The following is a 26,444-nucleotide window of genomic DNA, read 5'->3' as shown; positions in this document are numbered from 1 at the left end:
CCTTTAATATAGGCTTGTGGGCGGGGTTCAGAGAGCTCGGCGGGCGCTCATTGGCCCGCGGCTCCACAGAGGTGTTCTCTTCGCGCGTTGGAGTGGAACAATGGGTCGAATTTCTAAACCCGGAGACCACGCCCCCTCCTGTCCGCCACTGCAACCGTCCTTTCTGCCCACAAAAACAACAATCTACCCCGATTAAACCGAACTAAACGGACCACAGCTCCGCCGTTGGCGCCTTGTCGACTCCGTGAAATCGAGAAAAGTCAGTTTGCACCGAATTACGCACAAAATATACCGAACAGATCGAGCTTTCGGTTGACGTAGTGTCACACTTTGATTGATTGATGTTCATCTGGTCGAGTCGAGCGGCGACTCCGGAGCGTTTCTCCCGCCCACCGGCGCGACGAGGGGATAGAGAAAGTCTTTAGGGGACAAAATGTCGACGACACGGACAGTGTAGGTGGATTAAAGATGCTTCTATAGCGTTACTGTCACCTCTCCAGCCGCCATGTGAACACTATCAATCAGATGAAAGGCAGAGAGAATGTAATTGTGGAGCACCGCCGCCATGTCTCATCACAGCCCTTCCCCTCCCCCTTCTTTCCTCCCGACGTCCATGTTTGAAACTCCCTCACTCCTCTCTGTATGTGCGCACTTCACACACTGAGGTATTTTTTTTATTTATTTTTACATAACAACACATAAATTCGTGCGCCAAGGTCGACACACAAACAAACACACGATCTCCGTCGAACAAAGTAAACGTGAAACACCGTGATAGTGTTGTTAATCAGTGTGAACAGGCTGCTTCAGCACAGTGCCGGTGGCCTCGTTTTCTCCGCCTCTCCATTGTTAGAGCCCGGAGAGAAAAAAGCAGTGCGACATAACAGACATGCGATGAGACAAGTGCGAAAATAAGTATAATGTGCTCATGAACTGACGCATTCTTATGAAACACGTATTTTTCCTTACCGAGTTTTGTACACATGGCTTTTACAAGCGGAACATGAGAAGGACAAAGCGGCAAAAAACCAGCCGCCATTGCTCGCTCGGGATGGGGGATGGGAGCACCGCTAACAGCAGCCCACATTCACATTCTGCTCTGGTGACGCACTCGGCCACAACGGACGACTCCGATTGGTCCACTAAGTGGAATAAACACGGCTTTGGCGCACGTCGAGCGCTGATTGGCTACCGCGGACGTCCGTCAATTCAAACTGGGCTCCGTCGGTGCGCCGCAAACTGCGGGTCTGGAGTATGGAGTATGGATCAGGACTGCGGAGTCAGTGTAGAGTTTCACTTCAGTGTTTTATGTGTTTTATTTCACATTTTGCTGACGAGGAAACGCGCCTGTTACCGCCATGATCTCTGAGACCGTACTCATTGTGTGTAATTGTTTGGAAAAGCAGACCTCTTCATGTTTCATTAAGCTGCGTTATAAAATATTTAACCAGATATCTGAGAGAGCACAGCCTGGATGCTTCATCAGAACCAAACTCGGTGTCCCACCAACCGTGTTTTGAGTATGTGGTTCATTCACACTTCAAAAATTCACTAAAATCAAGTAGAAATGCAGCACACACATTAAAACAGCATGGTATCTAAGTGTTGTACTGATGGGCGCTGTGATGCAAAGCACAGGGGACATGAAAGAGCTCCGCATAGATGGAAAAAAGTGCCGATGGTGGCACAAAAAGAAAAGATTCAACAATTTTCACTGAGGAAAAAAATTAAGATTTTCATTGGGCTTCCTCAGAGGCAGTTTGACGTCACTTGACCACTTGTTTAATTACAGTACAAAAGAAATATTCTTTTGCCGCATCATTTTCAACATTCTTCGTCCACTTTGGGGGCTAAATTTGAGGCTCAGGAGGTCATTCTAAACCCAGGTTCTTTCAGAGGTGTTGATCGTGACTACAACAAACAGAAGTGGTAGAAATGAGGATACAACGCAGACAGACAGTACAGAGAAAAAGTAAAAAAAAAAAAACATGGAACAAGATTACAGCATCACAACAGCGCCGCATGCAAACCAAAACACTACAAAGTGGTTTGACACACGGATGCTGTTTTGAGCCACCAAAACAAAAATGGCTTCTGTCGGCTGCAGCAGATTCAGAGAAATCTGAAATAAAATCAAAAACAATATTAGCAACACTTCTTCCATTGTTGTCTGTCACAAAACTCACCAAACAGCAGATAAGATTGACGAAGTCGTCCCGCTGTCGCCTATATCCGAAATAAAAAAGTGGAAACACAAGGAAGAAAAGTTGTACTAAAGACACAGAAGGTTCTTAAAAGTTCAGGTTATGAAAAGTCTCATAAATTCCTTCAGTGAAAAAGGACTAAAAATGGCTGTTCATCTGGCCCAGAATCAGCCCCCTGGTCCGGTTCTGGGAGCCAGCACTGGCCCAAACAAATCCAACAGCCATATATGGGCCAGCGCCAGGCTGCAGCTAGCTGCATTGGGGGCCCCAGACCTTTAGGGCCCCCTAAAGCCCCAGGTTCACTGTGTGTCAATTGGTTGTACATAATTTGATTAACTGCAGATTTGTTTAGGAATTTACACCACTGAAGTACAATATGACTCAAACAGGTCCCGGATCACCACTTAATCTTGTCACCGTGTCACAGAGAGAGGGGCCCTGAGTCAATGCACAGCTTTAAGATCTGGTTATTTTTGTTCTAATTGGGGCCAAACAGCACATTTTTGCTGCGGGGCCACGTAACAGGTTAATCTGGCCGTCTGGTGGCAGAATACAGCTGAGAGTGCAGATGTGCAACCTGAGTAAAGTAAAGTCATTTCTTAATATTCTGTGAGCCAAAGCTAAAATAAAAATAAAGTAAAACACATTTATGAGTTTACAGCATGATAATATGTAGATTTACAGGCGTGATGCTACACAGACATCTGAATCACTTTCACTCACTAAGTATTATTAATAACTGTTTGTGAGTTAATGCTGGAGTAATTTGATGCAGACACATCGGATGATATTCCAACAGAATCACATAAACTGGTCGCTGATGCAAATCATCAGACAGACAACAGCACAGTTACAACCAGCCGCTTTAAATACACGTATAGAGCTGGAAATGACAAATATACCAAATATATGAAGATAAACGTGATGTAATAGATACTGTTGAGTTGCACCAACAGCAAAAACCATACTGAGTGTATTTGGCTAAAAATACAAAAAATGATATTTTAATTTAAAATGCATGGTATAGGGTCAAAAAGTTTAATAAAAAATATATAATTTACATATTTTGACTATTTTTAAATCCTACTCGTGTGTTTTTATATCACCATGTGTTTGCCTTTTTGTCTTTAAAACACTTTGAGCTGCCTTATTGTTGGAAGTTGCTCCACAAATAAACATAAATATCAAACACTTACTCTAATTATTTGATTCAAAAAGAAATGATCACTAGCAAGAAATTACCCATAATACATCTGAACGCAAACCAAAAACTAAATGTGTCTCCTCTACAAGGAGTTAGAGTAATACAGGTTTAAATCTCTAATCTTCTATTAGCTGCTGAAACACTAAATTATCATTAAACTTAGACTCATTTTGCATCCTCTACCTCAAAAACACAGCTACTTCTGAATATTAAACCACCTCAAACTCAGTTTGAAGTTCATCAGTGATGAAAGTTTAAATATTTGGAGCCTCAGAGGCGACGCTAATCCCGGTTTAAAGTTAATCCTGACTGGTGCGACTCACCCTGTAGGGGATAAATTAGGTCTACATGACTAAACGTTGCTCAAACAAGAAAAAAAAAAAAGACCCTTTAAATCTGTTTTGTTTCTGGTTTTTCCTGCTGACTTGACTCTCAGCTCGTCTCTCTTTGTAACAGAGAAATAACTGGAAGGAAAAGCAGTGAGAGATAAGTTAACACAGACAGAAGCAGCAGATAAATGTCATGTGGTGACTGACTAGCCGCTGTGCATCAGCCCTTCAGCATGCAGTTTGCATGTTCGAACCTGTCGCAGCGACGCACTGAAGTGGACGCTTCCAGCAGCAGCAGCAGCAGAGTAAACAGCAGATCAGAGTGTCTGCAGATATCTTATTATATCTTAGACTTCCATTTACAGCTCAATATGAAGACATATATTAAGACTGAGTCTCAGACAAAACATGGAAGGAGGTTTTAGCTGACACTTGCTGTGCATTTGCAGAGACTCATTTATTGTATTTATACATAAAGGTAACTTCACAGCAATCTTGAGTAATCAGCTTTAATAAATCAGTGTTTTTGTTGAGGTAATTCTGGCACCAGCAGGCGTCAAGGGGGAAACTTTTCAATCAATTGTTCCTTTAAATGAGTCGTTTGTGCCACAAATGACAAATAATTCAACACGTACACAAAATCTCCAACAATACGGTTCCAGATACGACACACAGTCTCCTCGTTTCTAGAACAAAATTACACAAAATCTACCCAGATTCTTCTCCTATATGTGACAGATACCAGATTGTTGAAGCAACATGAGGCCTTATAGTTTTGTCGGCTCATCTGAATCAATAATGATGCTTTTTCTTTCTTGTACTGGCAAAAAAAAAAACCCAAATCCTTACACACTGGAATAAAACCAGTGTTACAAACATTAAGATGTGTCTGGATGACTTTAACACTTTACATGTAAAACAGAGTAAATATGCTTTAAAAACAAATTCTCTCAATTGGATAGAATCTGGCAACGCTTCATTAAGCAAAAATATACAGCAAAAAGCAAAATTTCCTCATTTTCTTCTCAGTTTAACTGGTTGTTATTACTGTTCTGCTTTTCTTTAGCCAGTTTTTACTGGTTGGATGTCGCATCCTTTGGCTCTATCATATTTAAACTGAGTTATAACTGACTCGTTATCTGTTTATGAACCAAAAAAGCTCAATAAAAATATCTTTGGATGTTTTAATAGCAGTAAATGATAAACTTCAGCTTATTTAACACTTAGCAGCATGAATCATAAAGCTATTTATTTTAAATTTAAACTGAGATACCCGGATATATCATCCAGGTTACGTGACTGACGTTCCGTTTTTTAATCACAGAAGAAGTCTGTGAGATGTAGTTGAAAGCTCTGAAACCGTGTGTGAGTGGACCTTTGAGGTTGAGATTATTTTGTCACATAAAAACTCAGCTTCCTGTTGCTCTTTTAAAGAAAAGGCTCAAATGATCAAGTAAAGAGCACAAATGAAGTAATTTCTCAATAATTTCCCCACGTGGCACCAATAACAGACATGTCAACATGTCCGTGTGTGATGTAATCAGGTCGATTAGTGTCGAGCAGCAGGTATGTTTGAATGTCAGTGCAGACAGACAGACAGACAGACAGACAGACAGACAGACAGGTGCGTTCTGGTCATAGTCATCAAGCACCAAAACACAAATGAAGCCTAAAAACACTGGATGACACGGATGTGCGCTCGCTCAGTTCTGATTGTACTACGCTGTGTGACAGATCACAACACGGTAACACTGTAACTCCTAGAAATTACAAACCACTCAGTTTTACATCTTGCAAGATACATAAATTTACAGAAAACTCACCTACAAGACGCTGTTGGAAGTTAGTATATGAAGGTTTAAATTGAAAAGTGTTCCACATATTTTATCCAACCCGTTAACATACATGAGGAGGTCAAAATATTAGGAACACTTTTTTTAATTCATTAGGTTGCACAGGTGTTCCTAATAAAGTGCTCAGTGAGTGTAGGTGTCAACAGAAACAAACAAACAAACAAACAATGCAATCCAATGAGCTTTATTGGCATTACGATTATTAAAAAACAATGTTAAAGAATGAAATTAACAAAAAGGAATATGAATATATATATAATATGAGTTAATAGAATTAAATAAAATAAATGTTCTTGTCAGACTTCGGTATTCGGGGCAACTTTTTTCATTTTTGGGAAAGAACTCCTCCCTAATATTTCTGTTAGGAAGTGTAATTCTGTCATCACATGACAGCACAGCTTGTCCTCTCTGGTCTGCCTGCGTCTGCCTGCGTCTGCCTGCGTCTGTCCTTCTCTCCTGCCAGACTGTGGTCACTCAGTCTGAACGCTGTCAGTGTCTCTCAGGTGCTCGTCAGTCTGCTGCAGTTTACTGTCTGTTTAGAGCCCAAACACGTTTCTGGTTTGTGTTGTGTGAGAGTGTAGCATCGTCACAATAAGTGATGTCTTTTTCTTTAGTTATTATTCGGCTCTGAGGCTGGCTGGGGTTTGTGATGTCAGAAGGTGAAAGGTCAACCAACGAAAGGGCCGGATGTGAGGGGATGTGTACAGTGGATGCGTGTGGAGCTTTGAGTCTTCTGCACTGTGTGTCTGCACAACAAGGACATGTTCAAGTTTGTCTGTGTAATGATACATTTTGGACATCAGCACATGATGAAACCTGAGGCCCCTCACAGCCACGCAGGTGAGGAAAGTCTAAATTAACCCACAGCGGCTGAAAAGATCCAAAATCCAAAGTGTATTGATTCAAGTTTTTGAATTTATCCAACAAATTCTTGCTTCCTGATTGGATGTTTATTACAACAAACGTTCTCTCAGTGTCCCGTTGTTCATGCTGATGATGCAACCAGGAGAGATTTTACGTCCATCGCAGACACAGAAACAAGACGAACGTGTGTAAACAGGATTACAGATACCGCAGGAAGCCGTCAGACTTCACCAGCGTTTCACTTGGAATTCAACTTCAGCTGTTGTGACGTTGCTTCACCGAGAGGAAGTCAGACTCAGACGAACCCGCTGCACTTCCTCTTGTACGCAGGTTACACACTGGCTGCACGTTATCACACACTTTCAAAGAAAAACACACCTTGTATTAGCTCCTTTCAGATATCAGTCCTCACGTCTGAATGAGAACCTGAGTCACTTTCACTGGCTGTAAAAGTCACAACAGTAAACTTACCAAGTGAGACATGAAACATCTTCTCAAATTTAAACATAAAGACGACAGAAGCACAAAGTTCAATCCACAGAAAAGAGATTTTGTTACCTTATTAAAAGTTATCAAACATTCAGTTTAACAAACCATGAAACACTGTGAATGACGACTTATGTTTAGAGAAAACAGATGTTAAATGTGATATCATTGACTTAACATCTTGATATTCTGGGTTTGTGCAGTGTTTGACTTTATAAAACAGGCAGCAGAATTCGCTCTCTAATAATTTTAAATGAGGAAATTCATGAGAACTTTTATTGTGTAGCTTCATTGTGACAAGAGGAGGATCATTCACACTCACTATGGACATTAATTAAGGTTTCAAGCATTTAAAAGCAGCTAAAACAGTATAGCTGCTGGAGGTGGAGCTAGTTTCAATTACTTTATATACAGTTAGCTAGTTTAGTCCAGTGGTTCCCAACCTAGGGGTTGGGCCCCTCCAAAGGGTCAGCAGATAAATCTGAGGGGTCATGAGATGATGTCTGCCGCCTTTACCTCTCCCCTTTGATGGTGTACTCCATGGGAGAGGTAAGCAACGTTGTGGACTTCCTGTTGATTTACAGTTTTAAGTTTGTTTATTAGCTTAAACTTTTTGTGCAGTATGCTAACACATTCCTATGTTATTTAACTTGTGTAGGAGCTCAAGTTAGCTGTCACAATTAACCCAAGGATTTTATTATTTACTTCTTCTGAGCTTGATGTAGTTAAAGTATTGCAGTAAAAGTACATAAGTATTATGAGCTTGATGTAGTTAAAGTATTGCAGTAAAAGTACATAAGTATTATGAGCTTGATGTAGTTAAAGTATTGCAGTAAAAGTACATAAGTATTATGAGCTTGATGTAATTAAAGTATTGCAGTAAAAGTACATAAGTATTATGAGCTTGATGTAGTTAAAGTATTGCAGTAAAAGTAGTGGTTTGGTCCCTCTGACTGATATATTATTATATATGACATCATTAGATTATTAATAGTGAAGCATCAGTGTTAGAGCAGCATGTTACTGTTGTAGCTGCTGGAGGTGGAGCTAGTTTACACTACTTTATATACAGTTAGCTAGTTTAGTCCACTGGTTCCCAACCTAGGGGTCGGGCCCCTCCAAAGGGTCAGCAGATAAATCTGAGGGGTGGTGAGATGATTAATGGGAGAGGAAAGAAGAAAAAACAAAGTTCTGATACACAAATCTGTTTTCAGTTTTTGGACTTTTTCTCTAATCTTTGATTTTTGCTGAAATATTGGATCATTTGAACATTTATTGAAATGAAAGCATGTGAGAAGTTTAGAGGGAAAAATCACTATTTGGTGGAGCTGTTAACAACTCATAGACATGTGAAATGTGACCCCGACTACACACTGCTTTTTGTAAGACGTCAAAAGACAAAAAGGTTGGAAACCACTGGTTTCATCTTTAACAATGTGTTGTATTTTAAAAGCTTGTTATATTATCCATTGTGTCAAATCTTCATCTGAAAAGTAACTAAAGCTGTCAAATAAATGTAGTGGAGTAGAAAGTACAATATTTCCCTCTGAAATGTAGAAAGTAGCATCACATGGAAATACTCAAGTAAAGTACAAGTACCTTAAAACTGTACTTAAATACAGTACTTTAGTTAATGTATTTAGTCCCTACAGCCCGGTTCCAACATCTGCTGGAAAAAGAGGAGCGGAGGCTGTTATAGCAGCAGATTCCTTGAACGTGGTGTCACAATCACATGTTATACTGTCACATATGGAGGAAATGTTTTTTTTTTTAGGGCAACAAAAAAGGCTGTTTTTCTACATTGTTGTCCTCTTTAATAACCAACAGCCAATGAAACCCTTCCTCTCTCTGTCTCTCATCTTCCTCCACAGGGTCACATGACTCTCCCATCCTGCTCGGTCGCCCCCAGCTTCCCCATCATCTCTCTCTTTCTCTCTCTCTCTCTCTCTCTCTATCGATTACCCCGGCAAGGACATTATGCCTGATGTATGACATTACATGAAGGAGAGAGGGTGGAGGAGGGAGATTACTGATTATCACCTCTATGTTTGAGGTTCCTTTTGTGCTAAATATGTATCGTGGATGTTTTTTACAATCATTTCATTAAAAGTCACAGCTGTGGAAGATTTAAAATGCCTAAACAAAAACAAAACAAACAAAGAAATAAAGTGAAATACAACACACATTTCCTTTTGAATGTATGCATTTACTGTGTCATCATTAAAAGAAAAAAAAAACCCATTTATGTCCCGCCCCTGAGCTGTGATTGGACAGATTGTTTTTCATTTTGACATGGACAACGCGTCCCTCTCACCTCCTCAACTAATAACAGTGCTGTGTATTTAGTATTGGCAGCTCTTCTCCAACAGTAGATCTATACATAAACAGGTGGATGTGTAATGTATTTCACTTTGTTTGATTTGTTTTTTATTTTACCATTTTAGATCTTCCATACAATCTTTGTACAATAAACCATGTGCTGTGTTTTATTTGTATGATTTTGATTCATTAGCGTCCCTTTTTAATTTCCAGGTATTTAATAAACACAGTAAAACAAACCAAACAATCTCACCTCAAAGTCCATTCAGTAGCTGACCTGGAGCTTTCAATCATATCACATGATCTTCATTATGAGATGGGATCGCCCTGGAATTGCAAATTTCCATATATTTTTTTGAGCACTTTACACATTTTTCATCAATGTCTTTGTTCAAAGTTTATTCTTTATCTTGGACTCAGTAAATGAAACGATATCTTTGTACCACTAAATGCATCTCCATAATCACATTTTTGTGTGGTAGGTTTTTGTAATCAGATTTTTTCACTTTTTTTTTAAACATAATTACTGATTAATGTCCTATATTGCTGTCTGCTGCACGGCACTAAAATGCAATATTCCTCTTTACGTTCTTTCCTGTGTTGTGATTTGATTTTAATGGCATGGAGAACGAATCATTCCACTGTAAAAGATAAAAAAAGGTAAAAAAAAATTTTTTTTAAATGTTTGTATTTAATTATGACACAGTAAATGCATACATATAAATGCATAAACAGGTGTATGTGTATTGTTTTCAATTTATTTCATTATTTGACATCTTATTTTTGCATTTTGAATCTTCCATACATTCTATGTACAAACCATGTGCTGTGTTTTATGTTTGTGATTTTAATTCATTTTCAGAATAGTCTTTTTTTTTTTTTTAGTCTCTCCAGTTCAACTTTGGTGAACTTTCGCGCCTTTAACTTTCGCTCTGTTGACCAATAACAAACCATCTCGACCGAGCCGACCTTTGAGAGGACGGAGAGTCAATAAACAATTTATTGAAGTTCTTCTGTTCCACAACAGAGACCTGGTTTACACACAGTAGTGAAACAGGAGGCCGTGATAGTGATACAGCTTTTGAATAAATTGTTTCAAAATTGTTGTCTTGTGTTGTCAAGCTAGCTTGGAGAGATTTTAGCCTCTTCAGTAACTCTTTATTGAACGATATGATGCACAATCCTGATCATGACGTGCCAGTAAACGTCCCAATCAAGCAGCAACTACCACAGCTTGAGACTGAAGTATCTTAAAGTGCAAAAACCACTGACAGCCTCTAGATACTGGTTCCAAACTGCAACTAACAATTATTATTATTATCAATGAATCTGTCAATTATTTTCTAGATTAATCAGTTAGTTGTTTGGTCCATAAAATGTCAAACGTTGATCAATTGTTTCCCAAAGTCTAAGATGACGTCCTCAAATGTCTTGTTTTCAGTTTACTGTCATAGAGACTAAAGAAACCACAAAATATCCACATTTGAGAAGCTGGAATCAGAGAATTTGGACTTTTTTTTTCTTAAAAAGTGACTCAAAACATTTAATTGATTATCCAAAGAGTTGGTGATTAATTCAACAGTTGGCAACTAATCTATTAATCATCAGCTTGTTGCAGCTCTGATTCATTCAAAAAGCATCAACTTCTCTCTAGAAACACTGAATGAGTCCAGCAGGCCGACGGACACACTGAGCTGAAACTAAACCTGATGAAACAACCAGCAGCTTAAAATCAGTTCACTTTCAGATCCTGGATCGGTTTGGAAGTCAGTAACTACGGCGATCTGACTGGCTTCTTCTCCATAGCAACGGCAGCTGAGCCTCGTGGGTACTGTAGTGTTTAGAGCCGTTGACCAAACAGACAGAAAAATTAAAAAGGTGAAACAAAAAACGAAGGTGAAATAATTAAAACTGAGGGTCAAAACCTAAACTTTCATTATCTTTACATTAACCAGGAGACTTCAGTGTTTCTCAGCTGAAGAACATACAGAATATTATTAAATTAAACCTTTTAAAAAGGAAATTTAGAGCCACTCCCAGTAACAATTGTTGTCATTAGTGGTTAATCTGTCTGTGTTTGTTTAGGTAATCAATGAACCATTTAGTCTATAAAATGAGATAAAATATCAGGATAATGTCATTTTGTCCAACCATCAGTCCAAAACCCAAAGATATTCAGTTTACAAGGATATAAAACAGACAAAAGAAGCAAAACTTCACATTTGAGGAGCTGAAACCAGAGAATTGGTGGAACTTTTACTTGATAAATGACTTAATAGATTAATCAATTAGCTCATTAACATTGTCGCTGATTAATTTTCTGTCTATCGACTGTTCAAAACTCGTCTGGTTTGGCGAGTGTAGATTGTTTTTATTATTTAAGCACGACTACCTCGTTTTTCTAACATAACTAGACATTTAGCAGAGTGTTATAATTGTATAATAATAGTGTAATCAGGGTTTATATGACATCAAACATGATGTGACAGTTTAAAAACAACCTCTCTCTTTCTTTATGTAAGCGTTCATATAGCAGGACACTTACAGCAGGTATTATTGTTTAGTCTGCTCTCCCAGCAGCCATAAATCTGTGATACATGAAGAATATTATCCAGGACCAGCAGAGGTTAAAACATTCAGGTGAACAGACAGGATGTTCCAGGAGGATTTTCTCTATGATCAGGATCACAGTTATTAGTATGATCACGTTTATCGGAAATGTATAGAAATATTTACACTGTCCTGTTACAATAATGATGTGTAATGTATGTATTTCCGTATGTAACTCACACACACACACACACACACACACCCTCAGTCGGTGTTTTTAAAGGCGTCTCTGCAGCTTTACGAGCCCGTAGCCCGAGGCTCCGCATTTACTGCTGGAATTCTGTTTGAAAGAACAAGCTGAGACAGTGAGGGGCTCAAACAACGCCGCTCCTCTACAACTCCTCTACTGCTTCAACAGACCGCCTCTGTTGCTTTTTTACTCCCCAAGACCTCCTCCTCCTCCTCCTCCAGACCTGCTCTCCTCCTCCTCCTCCTCCTCCTCCTCTAACCTGTTCAGTATCCACTCGTCTCCTGGTAAACACTCTGAGTGTTTCTGGGAAAAGCCGGCTGACGTCCTAAACCAGCTGCTGCTGCTGCTGCTGCCAGTGATGGAAGAAGTGTTCAGATCTTTACTTAAAGATCCACTCCATACATGTTTAAGATGTATATAAAATACTTTGAATAATAATAAAAAGTTCAATTATCTCGTTAAAATCCTTAAAATTACATCTATATCTTCTCCCTCATTAAAAATTCCAGTCTATTAATATGTAAATATATTTCATTTCAGAGGTTTTCCTGCTGTAAACAAGATGTCTCCTCCTTCACTGTAAAGTCTGTTCTCAGTGTTTGTGCACTGGAGGCTTCAAGTTTCCACATCACACTTGTGTAAGTTGAAGATCGAACCACGATTGGCTTCCAAACTAGTTGTGATGTCATAAATCCTGCTCGTAAGCCCTCCTCTAAAAATCTGATTTCCATTGAGCTCAGAGAAACTTTCTGCTTTCAGCAGATGAATCTGAGAACAAACTCTTCACATACATCATTCTGCACAGAGAAGAAGAAAAACACATTTTTGAGCGGAGGGAGACTTTAAGTAATAGTACCAACACAGCAATGTACAAATACTCCTTTACAAGTAAGAATCCTGTATGAAAAATCCAACTACAGTAAAAGTACATGAGTATTATGAGCTTGATGTAGTTAAAGTATTGCAGTAAAAGTACATAAGTATTATGAGCTTGATGTAGTTAAAGTATTGCAGTAAAAGTACATAAGTATTATGAGCTTGATGTAGTTAAAGTATTGCAGTAAAAGTAGTGGTTTGGTCCCTCTGACTGATATATTATTATATATGACATCATTAGATTATTAATAGTGAAGCATCAGTGTTAGAGCAGCATGTTACTGTTGTAGCTGCTGGAGGTGGAGCTAGTTTACACTACTTTATATACAGTTAGCTAGTTTAGTCCAGTGGTTCCCAACCTAGGGGTCGGGGCCCTCCAAAGGGTCAGCAGATAAATCTGAGGGGTGGTGAGATGATTAATGGGAGAGGAAAGAAGAAAAAACAAAGTTCTGATACACAAATCTGTTTTCATGTCCCAAATATGATCAAAACCAGGATACTAGTGCACATGCAAACACACTCCATGGGAATAATAAATGGGATTTTTACTTCTGGGACCAGTAAAAACTTGAAACTCTATTGGAGAAACACACCTGGGAAGCTGTGGTGAAGTCTGTCTCAACTGTAAATCAAAACTGAACGCTTTCTGACATCAGACTGTTCCTTTAAAGTTTACAGTTGCAATATTTTGGAGAGGTTTAAATAAATCGGTTAAAAAAAAGAAGAAAGAAATACACAGTAAAAACAACATTACCTCACACACAAACACACATTCTCACAGTTTGACATGACCCATTTCTGCTCCTATGAAGGCATTACCTGCCTTTGTGCTGGATGCATTAGCGTGAAAACAGACTCTGAGAGACTTCACCAGTAACAATAGGAAGTGTTTGGTCCAAACCCTCGCTGGGGGGGGGGGCTGCTGGTGGGGGAGGGGAAGCCGCAATCACTGCCTTAACTCAGATGACTTCTCCAGGTGCTTCCGCTGTCCAGTCAAATAAAGCTGTTACTTCATAACTCCATCCAACTGAAACACACAAACTGCAACTCTGAACCTGAAACGTTTTAAAGGTGCTAAGAGTTAAAACACCTGCTGGCAGCTGGAGGGAACTACAACTACGATACGCAGCACACGTCCTCTCCACGAACACCAAATGTGTCTGAGGCTGCATTCAGACTGAAGTCAGCCCTGTGTTACAACAATGCAAAGGGCTGCGGTGGTGGCGGCGTGTTGTTTGAGGTCCTAGTGAGAAAATGAAATATGATCCAGGAAGTCAAGTTGGAGCTACAGATTAATGCATGTTAAGGTTTATCAGACGCCAAAACACTGCACAGCCATTTATAATACTAACAGACAGGATTTTACAACTATTGAAAGTCTCAAGGCGACAGCTGTTTTATCTTTTGTTGTTGCGGTTGCGAGTAAACTGTTGAATATGGCGTCCACGTTAATAAATAAACCACCAGGAATTTGCGCTTGCATGTAGGTCATGTGATCAGCCAATGCAGCGTCTTGCCAGAAGATGTTCAACTTTTTTGCAGGACAACTCTACATTGTTTTGCAGAGTCCTCTGCGTTGCCCCGCTGCACTTTTTTAATAGAGCTAATGTTGTTCTAAATGCCACCAAAGTGTGATTTTTAGCAGTTTCACTTCAATATTTAACTTACCTATTACTTATTTTTTAAAGTTGATCCCCTCTTTGGTAACTGATGCAGTACTTCAGATTGGCCTATTAGACCTGAGAGTGTACATAGAGCTGAAATGTTTTTAAGCTAGCTTCTGTTTCATTAGCCTCACACCGTGTCTACATGGAAAGCTCCTCAGCCGTGTTTTTCAGTTGTCTGTGTCGTGCACGTCTGATGGAACATTACGCATCTTTAACTGTTAGCTGTCTAAACAGCCCACGTAACGGCTCGCCTGTCACATGCGCTATACGCACGTAACCGTGACCTGAAGCATATTTTTAGGCTTCATGTCTATTTTCCTTTGTTTTACATGCATAACTACAGGAATTGTGTATTGGGTTCTGAACGCTTCCAAAACACGGGTGACCTACACTCAACACTGTACCTGAACGCTGCTCTGCTAAATGTGTTGCTCACGCTACACTTCCTGTGTGTAGACATGGTGTCAGACAGAGCATTTTTGTCATCAGTCTTTCATACTCTGTGATGAATGAACATACGCTGTACTGGACAGCAGTGTTTGTGTTCGGCAAGTCACATTGGATATGTAATTATCTGACAATTGCTAACCCACTTTCCATTAGCACAGCACATATGGAGATGATAACAGTGAAAATTCATGTAAATATTTGAAATAATAAAGTCCTTGATTTCAGTAGAAAAAAAAAGTTACTGTAGATTTTATGGGCTGAAATGACAAATGTTGCTTGCATTTGCTAAAGCTAGCTCACCAGCTAACTAATGTTAGCTGAGCAAGTTGGCTAGAAACTCTACAGCTGACTTTTTGAAAAATGAGTTTTAAGAAATTTTCAAAACCGTCTGACTGTCTTTTATGTTTCCAATGATCTCATTTGAAAACACGAATCCTGTAAAGTGGTCTTAAATATGCATGAGATGGCGATGTACTATACATGATAATATAATAATAACTTAGTGCAGTGTAATGATGCAAAAAAGACTAAAGAAGGGTAAAAGAAAAGGAAGTTAAAGCTAACAGGTCCCACATAAAAAGTTGTCATCCTCTCCATTTATAAGACATGGAAATAATGAAACAATGCTGTCCTTGTGTTGCAGTGTAGAGCTAGTTAGCTCTGGTACTACAGTACAGTATTATACTGTAGCATGCATGTTATATTTCAGTCTAGCATGTTTTTATTGGCATTTTAAAACAGTTAACTTTTTTTTAAAGAGAAAAGGCTTTGATGGGGACTTCATTGAAGATCAACAAGCTACTGAGCAATTTTTTTTTTCTCATGGTGGCAGCAATATGCCGCCGTAAGCTTAAGCTTCTCATTATATCAAGAATGTTTTCTTCATGAATAAAATCACTTCATGTGTTTTTAATTGACGTCCTGGTTCTTGTGTCACTCTTGCCGGGACAGAAATGCCTCAAAAGCACAAATCTTGAAAATAAGTTCCATCTTTAACTTTCTTTCAGGAGTCATCAGTCTCAGTTGGTGTTGTGAATCTGCTCTCCTCCAAGAGAGACAACAAGCCTTTATCTCCCAGCTGAAAGGACCAGTTAGTGAATGGGAATGATGGGAGAGATAATGCGCCCTTCTCTGCACAATTACTGATGAACTGTAGCGCTGTTGTGGAGCCGAGCTGCAGCTACTCATGCATGTGAGCAGGGAGGTCCACGCTGCTTTTCCCAGAGCTGCAGTGAAGCTGACGCTGCGTTCAGGTCACATGGGAAGAAACAGGACAACAGGAGATGTTGACAAATCCTCATCATAAACCACAGAGATTTGAAAAGCTTAATCATTTATTATTTATTATTGAGCTGTTTGAGGGAATAACTACTTCCACAGTCTTCAAAACAACCCTCCTCACAGTGTAAATGCTGCATTTATCAAAGTATGAAAATGTATAATTAGAAGCACTGCACCTAACTGGAGCCAAAGAAATAAAAACTGAGCAGGAAACAGGAAGAGGCTAAATGTAACTTCCTGTTCATGTAACAGAAATGTTTCTCTGTCTCTCAGAGTTTTGTCAGAGCTGAGATGAACTCTGTTCCTCCTGTGTAATGTTTGAAAGCGACCTGAGGAGAAAAACAAACAGAAAACGAGTATCTCTACATCTAAATTTAGCTCAGCTGTTATTGAGCAACAAATGAACCCTCAGAGTTTGAGATAAAGGATTAGTTTAGGAAAACATGGTCTTTCTTTCTCAAAGTGTTCAGGATCAATCTTATACATATTTAATCTCTGTGTTAAAGGACAGGTTCACAAATCTCCAAGTGTGTCTTAAAACAATTGTCAGGTGTCCATATGAACAGTGAGGAGAGGAAGAGGCACTAAAAAGACTGTAACATTGAAAGATATCTACTTGATTTGACTCATTTGGACGCTGAAGCTTCATATTAGCTTCAGATAAACTTTTAAATATATTTTTTTGCACAGAAGGAGGACTGTGGATCTTGTCTCTCATCACTTCCATTGTAAGGTCATTATGAAGGGATCTTCTAATGGTCAGTATGAACAGGAGGAATGATGACAGCAAGAAAAACAGGTTTCCTGTTGTTTTAAGAAATGCTTGAAAAACTGTGAACCCGTCATGTAAATAGAGAGCTGGAGACAGGATGTGGTTAGCTTAGCTTAGTATAGAGATTAGATCCTACCAACACCTGTAAAGCTCACAGACATGACATATCTTGTTTGCTGACGTAATGTCATGGTAGTTTGTTGCAGTTCTATCATAGAAGTGAAAGCTTTTCTTCATTTCCTTTGAAGTATTTTAATATATTTTCTACTGGGAATCAAAATGAGCAAAAAGACATTTGCATGAAATTAAAATGTTCTTTTGGGCTGAAGGTTAAAATCACTGCAGACACCAGTAAAAAAAAAATAAAGTCAGAATTGTTCAGTGTCAAAATTTTATCTGGTGAGTTGTTTGTGGAAAAGTGAGAAGAGCTCAGTATATTTATATGAGACTTAAGAACATTTCTTTAAGGACTGTCAACAGAGCTGTGAAGTTCCTCATTCTGTATTCTCATTTTAAAGTTTTTTTTTAAACAATCTCCTCGACGTTACTGAACATAGAAACTCAGGACTCTCCTGGATAATGTGACATTCCTACAGGTTTATATTCTGACACCAGTTAAATTATTTACACTCTGTTAATTTGGCAGACGGCTAAGAACACTACAATACCCATGAGCCTCGGCTGCAGTTGCTATGGAGAAGGAGGAAGTCAGAGGTGTGAATCGGAGCGTAATGAACTAAAAATGCTTCGTCTCTGAAGTCGTAAACAAAACACGTTGCCATGGTTACTGAATTCACTCACCCAGAAATCAAAAGTCAACTGATTTAATCTGCAGATTGTACATTTTTTGTAATTTGAAGCTCTGTGATTGTTGCTGTTTCTTGCTGAAATGCACCTTTGGAGTCAAAATCTTTATGTCTATAGTCTTATAGCTTTGACTTTTTTACAAAAGAATCAGATATTTTCTGTTCTGATGATTCAACCAGGAGAGTTTCATGTTGATACAAACTGTAGAAGAGAGAACTGAGAGTCTCCAACTTTGTTTGTGTGAAAAATGAACAGGATTTTTACTTCCTGTACCAAGGGCGTCTGAAATATCTCCTCCAACTTCACAACTCTGTAAGGTACAGCTAGATGCCCCAACTGACTCCCCTTCAAAAAGCTTCAACTTCTCTCTAGAAATACTGAGTCAATCATTGTTTTTTAATGAGTCATTCTGGTCTCAATCTCTAAATTCAGGCCCTCTAATAAGTGTTCTGGTGGTCATTTAGGAAATTATTGCTCCGTTAATAAGATTTAAAGACTTATAGCAGCTTTGATGTCTGCTGTGTGGGTGTTAAATGACAGCTGTGATTGACAGTTGGCTCACCTGCTGCTCTCTCTGGCTCCGGGACTATCACTGAGTCAGACTATTGTCACAATATTTCACTTGGACCGCTATATTCAGAATCGGATCTTCTTCTCTCCATTTTGTTCCTCCGTCCAGATTAAAACTGAGCTTTTCCAGAACGGCCTCCAGAGTGTGTAAATGTGAAAACGCCGGCTTGGCGTTGTCGTGTGTACGAGGGAAAACTGAGCTTTGTGGGAACGCTGTCATATCACTGACAGAACAGATGGTGGCAGTAGAGAGGCGTTTCATTGGAAGAGGAAGAAGAAGAAACACAACAATAATAACAACAATGGCAGACAGATGTTGTTCTCTCTATCAAACATAGATATTTACCACCTTTCTCTGCTCAAACTGTTGGAATCTGCTGCAATAAACTACATGTCAGGAAGCCGCCATGGAAACGGAAACAGTATACTGTTTCGTCTTTGCTGATTTCCTGTGGCTGACTTGCTCGTCCGTCCTCTGCACATGCCCAGTAGGAGGACAATTACCCGTTTTAGCGTTTTAATGTGGACGGAGGTATCTGCAGAGCTCAAACTCCTGCTGTGGACACGTCGTCATGTTGACTCAAGTGACATCACTTAAGGTAATTTATCAGTTTCAACCAAGCGGCAATCTCCGGGGCTGTAAAATGAAGCCAATGCGGAAGTGCCAAAAAACTGCAGTTCCTTGAATGGCCACTTGAGGCTCCAAAAGCGAGTCAATCCCCATAGACCTCCATGTTAAAATGTCCAACTTTACAGCAGAAATAAACATGTTTACAGCCTGGTACAAACAACGGTTTTGGTCTCTATAGCTAATTTCCTCTTTCATGACAACTGTACGGGGAGTGAATTTTTTTATAACTCACCCATTTAAATTTTATTAAGCTGTAAAGTTCTGCATAATGAAGGACATGGCTGCTTTGAGTGACAGGTCCGCCAGCCGCTAGGTGGCTTGTTTCAGTCATTCGGCCCGCCTCTTTGCCCATTTTTGATTGGCTGGGAGTTAGGCAGCGTCACGCACTGCCAAGATGGCGACGGCCGGAGCGACTCACTTTGAGCTTCAAAACCGCTCTTCAGAAACCAACGGGTGACGTCACGGTAACTACGTCCATATTTTTATACAGTCTATGGTTTTCACACAGCTCCCTCTGAAATCTGAGATCCCAACTCAAAAATCCATCAAAAATGATTTATAATCAATAAATGATCTCCGGTTTTGTTGCTGCAGGCAGTGTGTATCTGCGGTGGGACACACATGTTGGTATTTGCGATACATATTTAGGCTATTTGGGTTAAAGTGGGTCAGTTAATGTCAATGAAACTGGGTTTGACTATTGATCATTTGGTTTTTCTCTCCTTACTAAAAATTCATTACATTGAATTACATGAAATTCCTGAGCTTCTGAACTGTACCTGTGTTTGTTCCTGTGTTTATTTAATGTTTATTTGTATAGGAACAAATATGTAGCAAACTAACGCCACATACCACAGCATTTATAGCCTAAGATCATTTTGCAATGTTTGTCCCTAGATGGGCTTTTGAAGTACATAACTCTCAAGACTCAACAATACAATAATGCCTGAAGAGGTGTCCATTATTATTCATTTTTATTTCCTAATACCTAGAACAATCATTACTATCCCATAAGGTTCTTATGCAATGGAAACGTTGTACACTACTCCAGTAAATAGGACGAACCTTAGATACGACTCGGCAGCGGGAGATACTTCTAGTCCGCTCAGCTCGTAGAACCCTTTGGCTCAGCTATGAGCCGGAAAGCTAACGTTATGCTAGCAAGATTCAAGGTCAATAACTCTGCATACGGTTGACAAACAGTAAATATCATTCGACAGTATGTTCAACAACAAGACGAGCTAGCTATCCCAGTGTTAACTCCTCGTGCTGTTTCTCCCTTTTCATTTCAGCTTCTCTTTCTTCAGCTGTCATAAAAGTCGTCATATTCTCCAAATAAGTTAGAAGGAATGTTGAAGTCATTCATTGTAATGTGTTGCAATTAATTGTAAACAGAGGCTTTGGCTACGTCCCTGTCGCTATGATTACTCATTTTAGTCAGCACATTAATTTAGAACAGTTTCACTGGAACTACTTAGTAGGCGTCCATTATCAGGAATGAACGGACACCCTGCAGCCAATCAGAATCGAGTATTCACCCAGATCAGGGTATAATGTACATTAAAGCGCAAAACACCAAACTCAACAATAAATATACATACATTAAAGCACAAAATTCAAAAAGGAAGAACATACACAAAAAGGTTTCATAAAACGACAAGCAGCAGATCACTCATGACTGTACAACTGATCCCTGTTTAAAAACTGTTTCAGTTTGACTTTAAAATGTTCCCAGCCAGGATCCATTTTGAGTTTGGTGGGTAAAAAGTTCCACATGTTTATCCCAAGAACAGTTGAGAACTGTTCACTACATCATCAATTAATATTCATATTTAACTCATGAACTGGAAGGAAAACAAACTGCCAGAGTTTTGTAGTTTAATATGTCTCATTAAAAAAAAAGTCAAAACCAGAGTGATAGAAATCAATACCACTATATAGGTAAATTATACTTTAAAGTATTAGTATCACTACTAGTATTAGTATCAGTGTTAACATTAGTAATTCCATTTTTTCTCTGTTAAAGAGTTTTTTAGGGTATTTTTCCTTATTTGAATGGAGGGTCTGAGGACAGAGGATGTCGTATTGCTGTACAGGCTGTAAAGCCCCCTGAGGCAGATTTATGATTTGTGATATTGGACTGTACAAATAAAATTGACTTGACTTGACTTGACTACCAGTATTAGTATCAGTACTAGTGTAAGTATCAGTACTAGTGTTAGTATCACTACTAGTGTAAGTATCAGTACTAGTGTTAGAATCAGCACATTAATATTTAAACTATCTGCAGTAGTCGTGTCTCTGGAGGTCAGCAGGTCAAGCTGAGGCTCTGACCTCGTTATGATACGGCAGAATTGGGCATGCTCAGTCTGGCTCCATGACACACACACACACACACACACACACACACACACACACATACACAGAGTCAGACAGATGTCTCTGGCTGCAGCTCGCAGCCCATTAGTCGTGTTTAATTATTGATCTCTAGCAGGCAGATGGACACACACACACACACACACACACACACACACACACACACACGCATGCACATATGCACGTACACACACACACACACGCATGCACACACAGAGTTATATGCCACGATGATGTCATGAAACTTCCCTCACTGATAATTTAATTAGAAACATGATTCATTCAGCCTGCTGAGGTCTGTAAAAACATTAGAAAACAATCAGTGATGTTTGTGACAAAATACTGTATTTTACATGTATGTGTACATGTATTTTATATGTATTTGTACATGTATCATATGACTGTGTAGTGTTTTTTATATGTATTTGTACATGTACTTTATATGTGTACATGTATCATATGACGGTGCATGCATTTGTACATGTATTTTATATGTATTTGTACATGTATCATATGACTGTATAGTGTTTTTTATATGTATGTGTACATGTATTTTATATGTATTTGTACATGTATCATATGACTGTATAGTGTTTTTTATATGTATGTGTACATGTATTTTATATGTGTACATGTGTCATATGACGGTGCATGCACACATGCATGCACCATCATATGATGCATGAGAGTATAGTGTAGTATAGTGTTTTTTACATGTATGTGCACATGTATTTTATATGTATTTGTACATGTAACATATGACTGTATAGTGTTTTTTATATGTATGTGTACATGTATTTTATATGTGTACATGTATCATATGACGGTGCATGCATGTTTACATGTATTTTATATGTATTTGTACATGTATCATATGACTGTATAGTGTTTTTATATGTATGTGTACATGTATTTTATATGTGTACATGTGTCATATGACATATGACACATGTACACATGCATGCAGCGTCATATGATGCATGAGAGTATAGTGTAGTATAGTGTTTTTTACATGTATGTGTACATGTATTTTATATGTATTTGTACATGTATCATATGACAGTATAGTGTTTTTTACATGTATGTGTACATGTATTTTACGTGTACGTGTACATCTATCATATGAAATATCACAATTGTATGACCATAATGAAAAATATCTGAATGTGTTTACAAGCATTTGTGATGTAAACATACATTTAATATTATCAGAAAATACTGAAAGTTCATATTTAGTTGTTGTCCTCTGTTGCTCTGTTGATATAATAATAATAATAATAATAATAATAATAATAATAATAATAATAATATAAGAAGTAAATAAAATAAAACAACAATAATAATAAAAGACATTTTTAGTATTTATTTAATATAATAAATATAAAAAATATTTTAAATTGAATTTCTAAAAAACATAAAAATAGAATAAAATTTTTAAAAAATACTCAGATTATAATATTACGTATATCATCACCATATCAATGCTTTTATTAAGTATATGATAATGATATATAAGAAGCAAAAATAAAATAGAAAATATAAGAAATTTTAAAATACGCAGTATTTATGCAATATCATAAGTTTAAAAAATTTAATTAAAATTTAATTTAAAAAGATGAGTATGAATAAATCAGAGAAGCAGTGAAGATGTAAATTTTAAATTACATGACATTTAGTTAATATCATAAGTAAAAAATGTTTTAAATGTAATAAAAAATAAAAATTTGAATTGAAAAATATAATATAATAAAAAAACTCAAATTGTAATATACTCATTAATGTATAATATAATAATAATATATAAAGAAGGAAGATATAAAATAGAAATTATGTAATATTCATTAAATTAATAATTTTCCTACCAAAAAAATCACTTAAAATGAGATTAAAAATATTCAAATTGTAATTATTACATTTATTCATTAATATTGTTGATAAGTATTTGATTTTTTTGGTCTTTTTTTTTATTATTATAGTCAATCATTATCAACTTAAATTTTCTTTCATCCTTTTTTCTTTACATCATTTTTTGTTTTGAGGTATTCTGACAGAGTGAACCATTAACTGTATACAAATATATTCATATACAGTCATTTATATACAGACTGTATATAAATATATTTCTATTAATGGAGTGAACTCAGTCTGTTTGTGTTTCAGTCTCTGCCTCCATCTGCTGGCTGCACACAGACAGACACACACTCCTACACTTCTTTTCATTTATTACTTCTAATACTGATCTATTTATTTTTACTCTATCATCATTTATTCATTTTGCACAAAGCAAAGAGAAAACAACTAACAAATTGTGAAACATTAAAACATTTTTTTTAAATTTTCACCAAAAATAAATTACACTGAAACATAAAGAACATTATTTTTATTATTTGCCTCCCTGAAAGATCAGTAGTTGTATTCCTGGATTGTTATTTTACTGTTTGCATGACACTACAGTTTTTACTTAATTCATTATCTTTACATTATTATTTCTATTTCACCTGTTACACTACAGTATACTTACACCTGCACCGTTCTCATAAACATGATATCTCAGGAACACCTGGAGGGAATTTCTTCAAATTTAGCATCAACGTCCACTTGGATTCAAGGATGAACTGATTAGAATTTGGTGGTCAAAGGTCAAAGGTCAAAGTCACTGTGACCTCACAAAACATGTTTTTGGCCATAACTCAAGAATTTAAACACTAATTATGACAAAGTTTCACACAAATGTCTAATAGGATATAACAATGAAGTAATGACATTTTGTATTCAAAAGGTCAAAGGTCAGCTTCACTGTGACATCGTAATGTTCTGCAAAAACACTTTTCTGGTTGTTCAATGAACAGCCATTACTCAGGAATAGAAGGGGAGACTTTGACCATATTTCAGATTTGTGTATCAGAACTTTGTTTTTTCTTCTTTCCTCTCCCATTGATCATCTCATGACCCCTCAGATTTATCTGATGACCCTTTGGAGGGGCCCGACCCCTAGGTTGGGAACCACTGGACTAATATTTTACACCTAAATACAAAAGTGTTTTGAAATGGTGAGCAGGTTTTAACTGACACTGCACTGTAAATAAGGAAACATAAACATATTCTTACAGAACAAAGTCCACTCTGTGCTCATATTTCCTTGTTCTCTCCCCTTCAGATCTACAGTTTGAAGATGGGTATAACCAACATGTAATGTAGTCCTGTACTTCCCAGGAAGTGAAACTCAGACAGTCGTTGCCCCTGAGAGCTGAAATGGCACAGATAGGAGATCAGCTGGACAGAGAAACCCTCTGTTGTTCGATCTGTCTGGATCTACTGAAGGATCCGGTGACTATTCCCTGTGGACACAGCTACTGCATGAACTGTATTAAAGGCTTCTGGGATGAAGAAGATCAGAGGAAGATCTACAGCTGCCCTCAGTGCAGACAGACCTTCACACCGAGGCCTGTCTTGGTGAAAAACACCATGTTAGCAGCTTTAGTGGAGGAGCTGAAGAAGACTGGACTCCAAGCTGCTCCTGCTGATCACTGCTATGCTGGACCTGAAGATGTGGCCTGTGATGTCTGCACTGGGAGGAAGCTGAAAGCCCTCAAGTCCTGTCTGACTTGTCTGATCTCTTACTGTGAGAAACACCTCCAGTTTCATTATGAATCACCTAGATTTAAAAAACACAAGCTGGTCGACCCCTCAGAGAAGCTCCAGGAGAACATCTGCTCTCGTCATGACGAGGTGATGAAGATGTTCTGCCGTACTGATCAGCAGGGTATCTGTTATCTCTGCTCTGTGGATGAACATAAAGGCCATGACACAGTCTCAGCTGCAACAGAAAGGACTGAGAGGCAGAGAGAGCTCGAGGTGAGTCGACAAAACATCCAGCAGAGAATCCAGGACAGAGAGAAAGATGTGAAGCTGCTTCAACAGGAGGTGAAGGCCGTCAGTCGCTCTGCTGATAAAGCAGTGGAGGACAGTGAGAAGATCTTCACTGAGCTGATCCGTCTCATCCAGAAAAGAAGCTCTGATGTGAAGCAGCAGATCAGATCCCAGCAGGAAACTGAAGTGAGTCGAGTCAAAGAGCTTCAGGAGAAGCTGGAGCAGGAGATCACTGAGCTGAAGAGGAAAGATGCTGAACTGAAGCAGTTCTCACACACAGAGGATCACAACCAGTTTCTACACAACTACCCCTCACTGTCACAACTCAGTGCATCTACAGACTCATCCAGCATCAATATCCGATACTTTGAGGATGTGACAGCAGCTGTGTCACAGCTCAGAGATAAACTACAGGACGTCCTGAGGGAGAAATGGACAAACATCTCACTGACAGTGACTGAAGTGGATGTTTTACTGCCACAACCAGAACCCAAGACCAGAGCTGAGTTCTTAAAATATTCACGTGAAATCACTCTGGATCCAAACACAGCAAACACATGGCTGTTATTATCTGAGGGGAACAGAAAAGCAGAACTAATAAGACAACAACAGTCTTATTCTCGTCACCCAGAAAGATTCACTGGATGTTATCAGGTCCTGAGTAGAGAGAGTCTGACTGGACGTTGTTACTGGGAGGTGGAGTGGAGAGGGGAAGCAGTTCGTGTAGCAGTCGCATACAAGAATATCAGCAGAGCAGGAGACTCGAATGAATGTGTATTTGGACTTAATGACAAATCTTGGGCTTTATATTGTGACACTAACAGTTATAAATTTTGGTTCAACAATATCTCAACTCCTGTCTCAGGTCCTGGTTCCTCCAGAGTAGGAGTGTACCTGGATCACAGAGCAGGTATTCTGTCCTTCTACAGCGTCTCTGAAACCATGACTCTCCTCCACAGAGTCCAGACCACATTCACTCAGCCTCTCTATGCTGGACTTCATCTTTGTTATATTGGAGGCACAGCTGAGTTCTGTAAACTCAAATAGACAGAAGTCATTTCAGACTTCTTGTGTCAGATTCTGTT

The 26,444-nt window shown here is 38.4% G+C and overlaps 1 protein-coding gene and 1 long non-coding RNA gene across 2 annotated transcripts; both read left to right on the top strand.

Annotated features, from left to right (window-relative positions):
- The first annotated feature begins 5,869 nt into the window (after window positions 1–5,869).
- Window positions 5,870–9,918, top strand: LOC122993978. The gene is made up of 3 exons (XR_006406475.1): window positions 5,870–6,430; window positions 6,565–6,776; window positions 8,812–9,918. It is a non-coding gene; the product is annotated as an uncharacterized LOC122993978 (long non-coding RNA).
- Window positions 9,919–24,711: 14,793 nt separating this feature from the next.
- On the top strand, window positions 24,712–26,444 carry LOC122993972 (tripartite motif-containing protein 16-like). Its single transcript, XM_044368467.1, has one exon. The coding sequence runs from the start codon at window positions 24,742–24,744 to the stop codon at window positions 26,404–26,406; it is 1,665 nt and encodes a 554-aa protein (XP_044224402.1). The 5' UTR covers window positions 24,712–24,741; the 3' UTR covers window positions 26,407–26,444.

The sequence above is a fragment of the Thunnus albacares genome, chromosome 12, assembly GCF_914725855.1.
Source record: "Thunnus albacares chromosome 12, fThuAlb1.1, whole genome shotgun sequence".
In the NCBI taxonomy this organism is placed as follows: domain Eukaryota; kingdom Metazoa; phylum Chordata; class Actinopteri; order Scombriformes; family Scombridae; genus Thunnus; species Thunnus albacares.
This window is presented reverse-complemented; position numbering and strand designations above follow the sequence as displayed.